The sequence below is a fragment of the Canis lupus genome, chromosome 9, assembly GCF_003254725.2.
Source record: "Canis lupus dingo isolate Sandy chromosome 9, ASM325472v2, whole genome shotgun sequence".
Taxonomy (NCBI): Eukaryota; Metazoa; Chordata; class Mammalia; order Carnivora; family Canidae; genus Canis; species Canis lupus.
The window spans coordinates 61,941,205-61,956,476 of record NC_064251.1 but is presented as its reverse complement, the minus strand read 5'-3'; the positions used below and the strand labels follow the sequence as shown (position 1 = coordinate 61,956,476).

At 48.7% G+C, this 15,272-nt stretch overlaps 1 protein-coding gene across 6 annotated transcripts in view; it reads right to left on the bottom strand.

Moving 5' to 3' along the window:
• TTLL11 (tubulin tyrosine ligase like 11) overlaps window positions 1-15,272 on the bottom strand; it is a 245,235-nt gene that overhangs the window by 34,979 nt on the left and 194,984 nt on the right. For all 6 annotated transcript variants that reach the window (XM_049114499.1, XM_035720940.2, XM_049114502.1 and 3 more), the window contains 2 exons: window positions 11,627-11,884; window positions 1,369-1,475 (listed from right to left, as the gene is read on the bottom strand). In XM_049114499.1, the coding sequence (XP_048970456.1) occupies window positions 1,369-1,475; window positions 11,627-11,884 (365 nt within the window). The remainder of the gene's footprint in view (window positions 1-1,368; window positions 1,476-11,626; window positions 11,885-15,272) is intronic.

Here is a 15,272-nt window from a genome sequence, read left to right as displayed (position 1 = left end):
GAGGCTCCCCAGATGGCACCCACTAATAAGATTTGTCTCTTTGTCCTGCCAGCAAGGGCTGCAAGCATTTTCCTTTCCACTGCCACCGATACCTCAGCGCACCCCAGGGAGCAGGTACTGCTGGCCCCATTTACGGAACAAGAGTAAGTGGAGAAGAGAGGCAGCATGGTTCTTCAAGATGACACGGGTAGAAAGTGGGAGTCACTTGCATTCTGGATCTCCTAGCCTCTGATTTCTCGTGTCCTCTCCACAGAATCACAGGAGGAAGCTGTGCCCGGGGCACCCTGTCTGGCCTGTGTCATGTCCCTTTTGCAGGGAGGCGGCCGGCGGAGGGAAGCCCGGGTGCCAGGTCACCCGAGCTACAGTTTACCATCCATGAAATTCAAAAGCTGATACCCAGTGCACTGGTTCACGGGGACATTTAATGGAGGACTACGCATGAGAGCACGGTGTAATTTTGTGATGAGCTATACAAATGTCAGGTAGGGTTATTAGGCCTTTTTGGAAAAACACACTGTGCGAGGAAAGAGATCAGAAATGCATTCACCCTAAAGTGGATCCTTCTAATGGAATCCCTTACTGGCGCTCCTGTAATAGAGAGGATCAAGAGCACACTCTTTTGTGTGGCATTCAAGGCCTCGATGGCTCTTGCAACCCTATCTCTGCCCCTCCCCCTCCCCCTTCCTGCTCTAGCCACTCTAAGCTTCTTGGTGTTATCTGAGCCTCCCACTTGTGTTCATGTCTTGGCCAGACCGCACCTGCCAGAGGGGTCCGTACTGCCCTGTTCACTGGCTTAGTGCAGTCATCCCTCTCCAAGAAGGATGTTAGAGTTGATGTCCACCAGCTATCCTTCTGAGCCTTGGCCTTCCTCGACACGAGCTCCTCTGGTGGGCTCCCCATAACCTCTCTGTGCCCTGCTCCTTCCTAGCACACAGCACACCTTGCCAGCACTGGGCTCTCATCCACCTCCCTGCTCTACAGCGAGTTCCTTGAAGGTGAGAGCCAAGTGCTATTCACTCCCATTTACCCAGGGCCTGGCCCAGCCCACGCTAGTTAGTACCTATGTGCTGACGGACGAACGCATGAACCATTAAGTGGGTGTTTCCAGTACAAATGGAATCAAAGCCTTCAGCAAAGATAAGCGATTCTAATGGTGGAATTAGAATTTGGGTGAGCATAGCCTTGGTAGCTGAATCCAGAAGTGCTCCTGGATTCAAATTCCACTCAATCCTTCCAGCAGTGTCTAGAGTTGATGGGATAACCTTCTCTTGCCCCAAACTTGACCTTTAACAAGAAGGAGCCCAAAGGTATTGCCCACCCATCTGGACTCCCACTAGACATGGTGGAGGCCAGTCATCAGGAACCTACCTGAGTCCCGCTGGTCCAGGGTCATGGAGTTCCACCTCCTTGTGATGTCAATGTAGAGGATGTCCACAGCTGCCATGGACAAGCTGCTGCTGCTGAGCTTGCAGTTCCTGCCAAAGACCGTAGGGGACACATTACTGCTGGACAAAGCACCTCCTCTATCGGTTCACCTCCATGCCTTTGCCCAGGTTGTGTCCTCCCTTCCCACAGCTGGAACTAGTGAAGAGCACAAGGCGGGGGTCTTGAAGGGGAAGGCTGTCAATGTAGGCTAAGATTAGATCATGTGGGTTTCTGTCATCTGGCCCATTCTGAAGGGCTGGGAAGAGCAAGGGCTTGAAGATGGCACGTCTTGAGTTGAATCTGGCCCTGGTGAATCCACCTCCCCTTCCTGAGCCTCAGGCTCCTCCTTCATAAAGCAGTCACTGTGTTTCGGCCTGTTCTAACACAAGCCAAGGGAGGTCTCTGCCTGCTCTGGGGGGGAGATGGAAATTCTACATTTCAAAAATATGCCTTTTGCGTGTCTTCACCTTCACATCCATTAGTCTTGAGGAGGAGAAAGAAAAGCTGGTCCTGGGTGCTGTGCTGTCTTACCAGTGTCTGGCGGCTGACCCATGCTCAGAGGACCCAATGGAAGCAGCATGTCACCGGTTCAGGCGAGAGACAACGCTGCCATCCAGAAGTGAGTCTCCACTGGAATGCTCACCAGATGAGGCCCTGCACCCAAACCTACAGACAGGGGCTTGAGCCTCCCGCAGGTCCATCTAAATCTGTGCCCTGAAGATTTCGCACGGGCCCCTGAACGGCACAGCGAACCTGAGACTCCCCGTGCCGATGAGTGCAGCTGGCCCATGCCCCCTTGCGTGCATGGAGGCACACACCGCTGTAGGGCCCCTTCGTGTTCATTCCTGACTTTGGGGAGTCACTGGAAATGGCAGCAGTGGGGGTGGGCTAGCCTCAGAGTTTTAGAGGTCCCCTGATTTATTTCCTCCAGTGCAGAGAGGCCAAGATTACCAGGTTTTCAGGACCACATCAGCTCCCTGTCCAAGCCACAGAGGTGTGCTTGCAATTCTCCTACTCCCCTCTTGGTTTTGTTTTTTGGTTTTGGTAGTCTTTTTGGTCTGGAGATGTGGGGAGGCAGTCTGGCACACTGACAAAAGCATGGTTTGGGCATCAGACCGGCCAGGATTGAAATGCTGGCTTTGCTGCTTTTTCTAGCTGGGTGACTATGAGCATGTACTTAAATCTTCAGTGCCTTTATTTACTGATACCTAAAATGAAGAGAAGAATATCTGCCCACATGGCAGCAGTGAAGATGAGATGAAGCGGTGCCTGCCAAGGACCCAGCCTGGTGCCTGGCACCCGGCTGGCCCACAATTGTTGGTTCTCCTCCCCGTTGATCTCTCTCCCCTTTCTCATTTTCTCTTCCAGAGCTAGAACACAGGATCTTCAACGGCTACTTGGGGGCTACTTGATTTTTCAGCAAGTGGCCCTGTCCATTCTGAAGAAATGGAGCTCGCCAGTCAGACTGGGCACAGAGCCTGGGCTCTCTGTCCAGTCTAAAGGTAGCCCTTGGCTTGTTCAGATGCACCATCTTTCTGAACAGGGTCATGCTGGGAATTCCAATACAGGCTGGATTGGCCCTGGGAATCCTGAAGCTAGACCCCCGGGCCAGCTGCCTGTCAATGCTACTTTCAGCTCTCCAAACATGTCCTCATCCACTGCCCCAGCTAATGCCAAAGTGGTTCTTTGATTTCCCATTTGTCATCAGCCCTTGTCTGAATAGTTCCCTTAGGAACCCGACAGAAGAGGGGTTGATTGGCGAGCAGGATTTGGGCATCCTAGAGCCCCTCTCCAAACCCATGCACACCCCTGACAGTGGTGGCTGGGACTGTGCCTGGCATGGTGCCCAGACGAGACTGGTGTTCTTTATATGCCAGTGCACCTGCTCCCTCCCTCCCTCTCTCTTCCTTCCTTTCTTCCCCACCAGTACTTCTCAGACCATCAATTCACATCCTGCTCCCTCTTGGGCTCCTGCTCCGTATTTTAATCATAAGTCACCGGTGGCGGGTTTCAAATACATCAGCCCACAGTTATTGGGTCCCAGTAACAACATGTCAATGGGCGCAGGGCTTTTCATATTGCCTGTCACCCCGATGGCTCTCTCTATTGGGTTCCGTTGGAGACGGTGCTCCAGGTTCTCCCAAGGTGTTCCAAGAACCTGCACTGCTCATTTTAAAAGCTTCGTTAGGAAGGGTCACTGCTTTTCCTTAATTATCATTATCAGTGTCCTCCGGACTACCTACTCCCCCACAGGACTGGAGCTCTGCTTGGCTTGCTCTGTGGGTTAATGGAGTATAAAAAGGGAAACCAAACTGACCACTGGTATATAGTTATTTTTTTCTGACAGGTAGAAAATAGAAGTGCCAAACCTTTAGCAGGGGCTGTAATTTACCAAAGAGAATTCTCCATTTATCCCTTTCCCAAGGTAACTCATCCTCCTGAGTGATGCCTGCAAATATAGTTGATTGCTATATCCGATCCCCGGACAGGGAAAGGTGGGGATCCACACTGGCCACAGGAGAGAAGGAATGCTTTAAAAGAATTCTGATTCTCTAGGTATTTCTTGGGCACCCAACCTTATGCCAGGTACTTTCCTGTCCATTGGCTCTCTGGATCTTTATAACCACCCTATGAGGGAAGTATTCTTAGTCCCATTTCAATGACAGGTAAGCTGAGACCCAAGAGAAGGAACATGACTTGCCCAAGATCACACAGCTGGAATTCACATCCAGTCCTCCTCTGGAGGATAGTAGACTAGGGACCTTTGAGGAGAAGTAGGGAAATGACCCAGCCAAGGGCTGCAGGAAGAACCCAGGACTCGAGGCATCATCTCAGGCAGGGACCAGTAAGGCCAGAGCCTCTAGAGAGGCCCTGTTGGGAAGCTTTGGGATATCAGGCTGGGGGAAGACAACCAAGATCACTTAGGGAAAGAGTCTCCTAGGCTTGTCCCCATTGACCCAAACAGGGAACGTCTCCTTGTAGGGAAGGTCAAGACTTTAGAATTAATTTTTCATCTATCCATTCACTCAATACAGAATTTATTTTGTGTCCACTACATGCAGGTGGTATTCTGAGGCCAGTGAGTGATGCAGAACTGAATCTGTCTTGGATACGACTCTTGGAGGGTGGAAGTGATCTTAGAGTCTGGGATAAAAACGTAAAGCCTTGGTAACTTAATCATTTGAACCATTTCCCCTTATGCTTTTGGATGTAGTTCCTTAGATGACTAAGGAGGGAGGGATATATTCTTCAGTGGAAGAGAGGTCCAAGAAATATGGTAGCATGAGAAGCTAGGAAATCCTTAAAGGATAGGCTGGAAAGGTGTATGGCAAAAAAAAAAAGAGCTCTGAGTCCAATGCACAGGAGTTTGGATCTTGCTATGTGACCTTGAACAAGTCACTGAGGCTCTTTGCTTATCTGTACAATGAGGATAAGGCTACTTACCATATAAAGCCATTTTAAGGATTAGCTTAGTACCTGGCATATATGGGGAAGTAGCAAATGACAGCTCCTAGCCTTCCTTCCTCCATGATGTAGAACCACTTATCATCTCCATTTCCTCTCAACAACTACTGACATCTCATGGGAAATTTAGAAACCACTTTTTTTTCCAGTCTATAAAATCCTATTTATAGAATCTCTTTTTTTGTTCATCCTTTTCTGTGAAAGAAAAGAAGCTTATTTTTCCTGGAGAGTTTTCTGTAAGGTGAAAGTTAACAAATGATCGATATTTGTTAATCAAACAACAACAACAACAACAACAACAAAAAACCCAACACTAAATACCTAGGAGGGAAAAAAGCCCAACACTCTGGTTTATAATATACATTTAAAAAAAATTTTTTTTAAATTTATTCATGATAGTCACACACAGAGAGAGAGAGAGAGGCAGAGACACAGGCAGAGGGAGAAGCAGGCTCCATGCACCGGGAGCCCGACGGGTCTCCAGGATCGAGCCCTGGGCCAAAGGCAGGCGCCAAACCGCTGCGCCACCCAGGGATCCCTATAATATACATTTTTATAAGCTATCTTATATCTCAGACATAGGATCTCACAGTATTGCTGGAAAGAGATCATCATAGAATGGGGGATTTTCAAAGGCATGGAAGAGTTAATGACAGAGGGGAAGACAAGGCCCTTTATACTTCTTTTCCAGAACATTCTAACACACCACGTTGCCTCTCAGAGCATAAAACCCCCCACAGCTACCCATTATGAAACATATTAATATCTCCCTATGAGGAATGGGAGTGCAAGGGGAGAAAAAAAGGAAAAAGAGAAAAACCATTCTCTAATTTAAAAGGAGAGCAGGATGAGAAACCATGAAGGGGCTGAGCCACGCTCTCCAAGTGGAATGGCCCCACAGGAAGCAGGAAGCAAACGCTCCAGATGCGGAGGAGCTGCCTCTGTTTCCTCAAAATGAAGCTGGTTTTGGCAAACCCTTTAATCTTCAGGCTGTGGAAAGGGAGGATGGACGTGCAAACTAACGTCTGAATCCAAAGGAGGATACATTTGCCCAACGTGTTCTCAGCGACTTACATGGAACACCCCCCAGATTAGTGATCTAGTGGGGAGAAACTAGCAAAAATGTGTTTCCCTCAAAGAAAGCTGTCAAACTGAGGAATCAGCTAATTTCTATTCCTCAGAGAAGAAGTCTCCACGCCCCAGGAATTATTATGACATAAAAAAAAAAAAAAAGAGCGAGCGAGCGAGCGAGAAAGTGAGAGAGAGAAAAGAGGCGCTTAATTTACAGTAATATGTGCTACTATTATGCGCCTCCTGAGGAAATGACACAAAAAGCTGGTTCGATGGGTTTGGTCTAGACAAGGGAAAGACAATTCATTATTTCTCATTTCTTGGTAGAAAAGGAAAATAGACTGTGGCCAGACTGGCATTAGCATAATTCACTCCTAGAACTGCTGATCTATGCAGCACATCGTGAGAGATGGTCACTGAAAATAAATTCGGTTGGATGTTTATTTTGCTCCCTCTATGTCTCTTTCAGGAACCTGGAGAGAAAGAGTAGGGTCGTCCAGGTGAAAGCCAAGGTCAGCCTCTGCCATTTGCATTGGGAGATCTGAGAGGAGTACACATCCAAGCCAGCAAATACGTCTTTTGTGTAGTGCTCCAGAGAAGGGCACTTGGCTCAATTTAACATATGGCATAAATATTATTAATTCATAATGAGGCAAAATTTAAACCGAAGTGGAAAGGAGAGAGAGAGAGAGAGAGAGAGAATGGTTGTTAGCAAAACACTTGCTGTTAAATTTAGCTGGCAAGACTGAACATACTTAGATAAATCTAAGCGCGGAGAATATCATCTTTTACCATTAAGATGCTGTTGGGATCTCTTGGTATATTTCAAAAGGAAAAATCTATTAACGGTTGTGCGACATTTTCTCCACTTCGTCCCACATCCTTAATTACGCAGGATGTTGGCTGGGTGGGTGCAGAGGGAGGGGAGAGGGCCGCTGGGGCCGCCTACTCTCCCACCTGAAGACAGTGTCCTTCTGTGTCACAGTTGCATTGTCACCATCGCTTCCGTGGACAGTGCTGGTGGCAGACTGGGAATAATGTCTGCAGGACCTAATGGCCTCGAACCTCAGGGAAATTGGTTTTACATGCAAATGCCCTTAATTATCACAGGAGAAAAAAAAACATGGAAAAAGTCATAAAGCCTATAACATACAGACAGATTTGTGGCAATTCTTTTGACATTACCCAGGCTCAGTCTGGGAGTGTTTTAGGAAGCGCCTTTGCTAGAACCATTCTCAATTCTGTTTTCTTCTCAAGATCACGTATGGACATGGCAGTCCTCTTCATATGTTCCTTGTCTTCACACCAGCGTTCACATACTGGTGGTCTCCATGGGCAGTCATACTTTGATTGAACCCACGTACTGTTTAAATATTATTTTCTGAATCGCCAACATCGATATACGTGTGTCGAGATTTTACATAACAATCGGCATTTCTTGCTTCTCTTGGAAAATTCAAAAGCTCTGGTGATACCCGCCCAGCAGCAGCCTTTCCTTTATTCAGGGCATGTGTTCTTCAGGCTGCCACAGCCCCGCCCTCCCCACCCTTCCAGATTGCATCCCCTTGCTGGCTTATGCTTCCGGCCTACCCCGGAGGCAAAAAAGATTGTGATTTCTAGGCTACGTTATTTTTTTCAAATCTTCTCTCTCCCCATCTCTTATGTTTCAGTAAAATTTTATTAGGAGTTAGAGGGGAGCACCTGACAGAGGCCTTTTGCATTTCCTCTCTTCTTTCCTCTTCCTGCCTGGAACTTGACCACGATGGCTGGATTCTGAGCAGCTATCTTGTGCCTATAAGGCAACCCTGAAGCTTGAAAAGCACATGCTTAGGACGGATGAACAGGAGACAGAAAGGAAGTGTGGGGTGTGATCACATTGTGGAGTCATTAACCAGTCCTAGAATCCTCATTGCCAAACTTCCTATTATATGAGAGAAAATTAATCTCACTATTTTTTTTTCTGAGAAGTAAGTGCAAGAGCTTTATTACAATCATTATTATCCTTGAGGTTAACAACTGATGAACTCATTCAACAAAATATTTTGCATGTGATGATTTAGCACCCAGGGATACATGCCAGAAGTAGCTAGAAGGATGTGAAAAACATACCTTGGGAACCAGCACGGCGCTCCGGGCTGCGAAACTAAAAAGTATCAAGGATGCGTCTGAACTTCTGTAGTGGAGGGTACGGTGGTGGCACAGGCCTGACCTAGCTCAGGAGGCAGCAGGGCGGCTGCTGGCCCCCCACCCCCAGGTCTGCCTCTCTGCAAGCCAGTTACCCCAACATCTCAGCGTCTACCAGGTGTGATGACAGGGTGCCTTGAGGGTTAGACCCTGCCTCCAGCAAACAGTGAGAAGGGATCTGGAATGTGCAACAGCGCTGCTCTCCCTCGGGGAAAGGCAAGAGGTGGGTCTCGATAGGTCTGCGTCACTTTTGCGGGTTGGCCTGGTAAGGACGTCGGCAAGGCTGGCAGTGTGCACAGCGACGCTCAAAGCACCCTTGCCCACCTGCCGCAAGGATGACCACGAGTGTGTGGCGTGTCAGGGCCGTACCTGCTCCAGGAGCATCTGGAGCTCTGGAGGACTGCAGCCTCGGAGCACACCAGCCCTTTGGCTTTTCAGAAAAATACAACACTCTATAGCCGTGAGCCAGGGAGCAGTCTAGGCAGCTCCGCACCGGAACGACGTGCTGAAGGACGATCTGACGCGCCCAGGTGAACGCAGGCCCGGGCAAACCTGCGCTTGGGCAGAAGGAATTCATTGGACTGACAGGTGTTTTCTAGCTCAGATGGAATGTGGCGTTTCTACCTTTCTCTGGGGAGACAACAGGGCAGGTTTTCGTCCGCCTTTGCATGCGTGCGGTGGGCTTGCTATAGTGTCCCAGAACCAGTAAAGCTGGTTCCTCCACTAGTTGCTGGTCACTTCTAGAACTCAAAAGCAGCTCTAGAGAGGATTACAAGAAATGCAGGTTTGCCCGGTCTCCCTGGTGGAGGCTCTCTCTCTCTCGTTCAGGAGGCAGATGTCCTTCTGGAGGAGCTCCCTGCAGGCAGACTGCCTAGATTTCTAATTTTCCAGGATATGGCTCCTGCGATTAAAGAGCCAATTTAAAGATGGGAGCTTCTCTTTGGCTTTTCCCAGGGGCACCTGGGGCCCCCCTAGGCAGTGACCTCCCCCCACACAAGGGGAGGCGAATTCAGGAATGCTGGTGCCACTTGCACCAAAACCCTTCCCTACCCCGCCTTCCTGAAACCCGCTCGGTAATCAAGGCCCTTCTTGCCCTCCTGCTGTTAAGACACGTTGTCCTGTTACTAAAAAGCAGGAAATGGGCGACTTTCCCACCAGCCTTAATCCCGTCCTCCCAAATGTGTGCCCTCTTGTTTTTAAGACCACAGGAGGGCCTTTGATGACTGCTGACACAGAAGCAAAGCTGAACTCTGGAAACTTCACTTGACTCATCAGGCCTTGGTGAGTTCTGCTTAGGGCACTTGCAGGGATACAATGACCCGCAAATGCCACCAACCAGGACTCCCAGGACACAAGGTGGGGGGTCAGATCCTTCTTAGTTTCAGATATGGAAATTTAAGGCAAAGGAAGGGGCGCTTGACTTTGTCTTAGATTTCCCAGCGGAGCAGTATCTTGAAGAAAATCTTTGCCGGGGAAATAGAAAAGTTGGGGAAACTGAGGCACTGGTGATGGAGGCGCCGGTCCTCCTTGTTCACTTGCGAGGCTGCTGGGTGTGCTGGGTTCTCAGGGAAGGATGCTTGTCAGTGGAGGCGCGGGGCTTCTGGTGAGCCACCTGGGCGGCCGCCCGGAGCAGGTCCTTGTCCACGCGGGCGATCACTCCGGAGATGAACACGGTTGGCTTGGGGGTCGTCCAACCGAATGCGGGTGTTTCTGCACGATGCGCATCCCGCCAGCTTTCACATGAGGACACCGGCCAGGCCGGGAGGGCGACGGGGCCTGGGGGTGGGTGACGGCGGCCGCCGGGCAAACCTCACTATCTCAAACCACTTGCAGATGAGCATCTATTACTACGAATCAAATGCAATTCCTTAATGGGTCAGAAGGTATCAGGTAGTATCCTCGGGGAAATAATAACACGTGTCTGTTGACTTTCTTGAGAATTCCCACTGCTTGATAGAAATAATGGTCACGGGACCCCTCCCCTAAGCTTTGTGCCAGGTGCTTTAGGATGTATTACATCCCAACCTCATAACAACCCTGATAGGCAGGAGAGATTATTCTCACGTTATAGACGAAAGAACCAAGTTTTGGAGAAGGTGAGGGGTTTGCCCAAAGCCACACACCTATTAAGTGAGGTGCCTGGCTCTGGAGCTAGACCCGAGGCCTGTGCTCTTTCCACTGGGCTTTCCCTTCTCCCTCCCAAAGTGAACATAAAGCCCTTCTCAAAATCACTGTGCAAGTACTAACGCGGGTTTCCTGAAACGGCAAGGATTCCTGCTGATTCTTCTGTTTACCATCCCATCAGGAACATCAAAGAATCAAGAGTTAGAATTCATAAAATTCATTTGGAGAAAAGCGTATGGCAAAATGTTTCCAATTCAAGGCTTCTAATTATTTGCTTTAGTGAATAAAACTAAGAGGAATGTGACTTTGAGGGGAAAGGTAGAAATATTAAAAGCAGTGATGAGCAAAACAACAGCCGCATCGAATAGTTGCCTTGAGGTGTGTGACACACAATCCTGCCGCACACGTGGCTTGCTCCCCATTTTATAGGATCACTGAGACTCAGAGATGGTCACTAACTTGCCCAAGGGTTACACAGCTAGCAAGTCTTGCCTCAGATACATACTCCTGTGTCACCCCAAAGTGCCCCAGAGAGTAGAGGCAAGTGAATGAATGATCAAGTGGCATGGCTTATTTTGTAGGCTGCAGCAAAAACACAATTGCTACATCTCATGTTTTATGATTTTTTTTATTTGTTTGTTTTAAAGATTTTATTTATTTGAGAGAGAGAACGACAGGAGTAGCAGGCAGAGGGAGATGCAGGTTCCCCACTCAGCAGGGACTCTGATGTGGGACTCGAACCCAGGACCCTGGGATCCTGAACTGAGCCAAAGGCAGATGCTCAACTGACTGAGCCATCCAGGTATCCTCATGTTTTATGTTTAAAATTCATGCAAATTTTGTTTTATACTCAATGATTTAACTGTGCTATTTTTATATTAGTGTAAATACATTAAATTATTTATCAGCTGAATTATTTAACTTTTCTCTCCTGAGATGGACACTTGGGAAAGATGCACCTCGTTTCTTTGCTGTGGCTTCGCAAACACTCAGCATGCAGCGACATACCAACGGGAGAACATCACCCCAGCATAAGAGATACAAGGTCTTTCTGAATCCAGGGCAAGTCTTTATACCCGGTTTAAGGCCCTAGTTCAAGGTGGCACAGCACTGCCGTTTAATCACTAGTGGAAGGTTGCGAGTGAAGGCTGTCCCATTTGTAGCATTCATGAAGTCACTCAACAAGAGCGTACCATGCAGGCCTCGTGCCAGCCACCAGGGCAATCCAACCCCAATCGGGGCACTTACCTAGCGCCACAGGCTCTCCTGGGAGCGGTCAGGGAGGTGGGACCAGCCAGATGTAGGGCTGCACTGCACCCTGCCCGAATCCCACGCCCGAGGGGCAGGTCTCACTGACCTTATAAAAGTCCGAAAGCCTGTTGGTCCCAACTTCATCGACCCCTTGATCCCCAGGAACCGGATGAACAAATTTGCCATCCTGTCCACCAGGCGCAGGTAGTTGAATTGCTTGGCATACTTGGGGAACACCTGCTTGAGGCAGATGGAGGGCAGGTGGGCTTCAGGATTGGGGTTGGTGTCGGAGGCGCCGGCTGGCTCACAGTCAGAAGGACCTTCCCCTTCCTTCCCGGCTAATGGCTTCTTGTGCGGCTGGGACCTGAAGAACACGGGCAGTTAAGGGCACATCCAGCATCTGGAGTGGGCTTTCTAGTAGGCAAAGCACCTTCCCTCACATACTCACCTTCCTCTAGATCCCCATCAATCTCAGGAGGTGCGAGCACCGTCACTGTTTGTGTTGTATAGACCAGAAACCTGGCCCCAGAGAAGCGACCTCCCCGAGCTCACACAGCTAGTGTGTGGCATGGCCGGGACTTGAACCCGGGACAGAGCCAGGACCGGAAGCTTATGCTTCCTCTGGTTTCCCAATATGGACATCTTCCTTTACCGCACGCATGATTCAAGAGAGCACTCTCTTATGGAGCAGCTTAGTTTTGATTTCAAACTCCTACTGGTGGGTAGTAATTGAATAATTAAGAAATATAAAAATCTCATTGAGGGCTGGCAAGAATCCAGAAGCACAGTTCAATGAACAATTTGCAAAGATACATCAGTTATCCAGTTCTAGGAATAGGCACAGTTATGTTTTCTGGCTTAACTATTTTCTTATTTGGAACTCATACAAAAAATATGATTATAGTGTTGTGATTCCTGAGTCTGGCTATCCTATTCTGATATTCAAGAAAATTCCACAGCTAATAACTCTCACATATCCACCTCTGGCCTGGAATGTTCTCACTTCCAGACCCGCATATGCGGAAGGTACCACCAGTGGCACCTTCAGGATGACCCCCAGCTACCCCAGACGAAAATGCCCATTTCCCTCACCCCAACTGTACATTCCCCATCTCTGTGAATGTCACCCCCATCTGCCAGCTACCCAAGCAGGAAATGTCAGGATAAATGCCAGTCCTCCTCTCTGCCTCTGTCATCAGTTCTAAGTCCTCAGTATTTCTTGAAACCAGCTCTGCTCTCCCCCATTGGGACTTGTTGACTCTCTCCAGAACTAGATCGATGGCCTCCGGTCTTTCCCATCCATAGACCCATAGACACTGGCACCAAGGAAGGTCTTCCTTATTTTTTTCTAATTTTTTAAAAAAATTATTATTATTATTATTGTTATTATTATTGCAAGAGAGGAGGCGGGTGGGAGGGTAGGCACAGAGGGAGAGAAAGAATCCCAAGCAGGTTCCACACTCTGTGCTCAGGGTGCAGCCAGGCTCAGGGCCCAATCCCATGACCCTGAGGGCATGACCTGAGCTGAAATCAAGAGTTGGATGCCCAATCAGCTGAGCCATCAGGCATCCCACAAGGCACTTCTTCTTCTTCTTTTTTTAAAAATTTATTCACAAGACACACACACACACACACAGAGAGAGAGAGAGGCAGAGACATAGGCAGAGGGAGGAGAAGTAGGCTCCATGCAGGGAGCCCGACGTGGGACTCGATTCTGGGACTCCAGGATCACCCTGAGCCAAAGGCAGATGCTCTTGAGCCATCCAGGAGCCCCATGGGGCATTTCTTCTGAAGCAAACCTGGCTGGGTTGCTCCTTCCTACAACTCTTCACTGATTCCCAAGTGCCTACAAGGAAGTTAATATTCTTCACTCTGGCACCAAGGCCCCCTCTGGATTTCTTCTCCATCTTCTTTTCCAATCACTTCCCTAGACACACTATACCCTCAAAGGCCTTGGGCACTCCCTGCTACCCCCTCACTCCGCTGCTCAGTGGCCTGTTCTGGACCAGAGATTCAGTGCCCACTGGACACCCAGCTCCCTTCCACGGCTGGAGCCTCTCTGCACTGGCAGCTCATCTCACTTTCATGTCTGCTGTGCTGCCTGCAGCTGGTCTGGGAACCGGTGTAACCTTTCCCCACCCATGCATCCACCCCTGAGACAGAACCCTGAGCAGGTTGTACTTGGTCAGTAACACTGCCTAACTCCAGGAAAATCAGAACCGCGTCACATGGTATTGAGCTCGACATCAGGGCCATTTTCTACTCTTTTCTTGATTAGATGGCCTCATCCCCTGTCCTCCCACTTCCAAGCACATCATTAGTCACCAAGTCAGGCCATCTTGGTATCTTCTTTTTTTTTTTTTTTTTTTTTTTTCATCTTGGTATCTTCGTACCTGCTTTCCTTGGCCTTCGGGGCCTTCCCCTGGCCCTGGCTGCCTGGCACATTTCTGCTCCACTTCCAGAACAAGTCCAGCTGTCTCCTCAATCGTGTTAGTGACTCTCTTTCATGCCCCACTCCTGTTTCTCAGACTTGCTTCTTTGTTCCTCTGGTCAAGCGGCACTCTATTCGTCTATATGCCAATTCCTCCCTCACGTCTCATCCAACTCTATCTCTATAGGATCACTTTTGGCGCTTGGGAAATGTTTCATTGACTCTGAATTTGTTGAATTGGGAAAGTTTGCTTTTAATGGCAAGACATGTCTCAGATAAAATACCAAGGTTATGATGTTTTGTAAGCTCTTTAAAATGGGGGAAGAGGTTTAATAGAGAAACAGCAAGCCTTGACAGCCCTGCTGCAATAGTCTTCCCTTCATTCTGGGCTAAGGAGTTAGCCTCTAAGAAAGAGAACCCCCTTGTTTGAGTCAGGTTCTGTAAATTCTGTTCACAGTTCCTTTTAGGTGGGTCTTGGCACGGGTCTCAAAGCAAGGGCAGAACCAGAACAGCCAGAAGGAAATTCCCCTGCTTTTTTTTTTTTTTTTTTTAAGATTTATTTACTTATTTTGGAAGGAGAGAGAGAGAGTGAGCATGCATACTAGTCAGGGAAGGGGCAGAGGGAGAATCCCAAGCAGATTCCCTGCTGAGCGTGGAGCCCAACTACAACCGGGCTCGATCTCACAACTCTGAGATCATGACCAGAGCTGAAATCAGGAGTTGGACCCTCAACCGGCTGAGCCACCCAGGCTCCCAGGAGAACTTCTAGAGTTCAGGGATCCCTGGGTGGCGCAGCGGTTTGGCGCCTGCCTTTGGCCCAGGGCGTGATCCTGGAGACCCGGGATCGAATCCCACGTCGGGCTCCCAGTGCATGGAGCCTGCTTCTCCCTCTGCCTGTGTCTCTGCCCTTCTCTCTCTCTCTCTCTCTGTGACTATCATAAATAAATAAAAATTAAAAAAAAAAAACTTCTAGAGTTCAGCCACATGGATGGTTCTGGGGAAACAAAGCCTCCCTCCCACCAAAGAGACACTGGAGTCCTCAGGAGAAACACTGTCGCCGGAAAAGGTGGGGTGCAATCTCCCTCCAGCTGAGCTGGTTTTATTATCATCTCCTTGAATTCAAGACAGTAAATAAAAGGTGGTTACTTTTCAGATGAAGTGTTTTCACATGAAAGTTATAGAAAGACAGTTAAGGAAAGAGTAGCAGTGTTACTGGAAATTAGCTCTTAAATGACTGGATAAGTGGCAATCACTGACTTTATAAGCACTCATTAAGTTTTTGTTAGAGGGAAGATTTGGAAATGTACAGTCTGACTGCTCA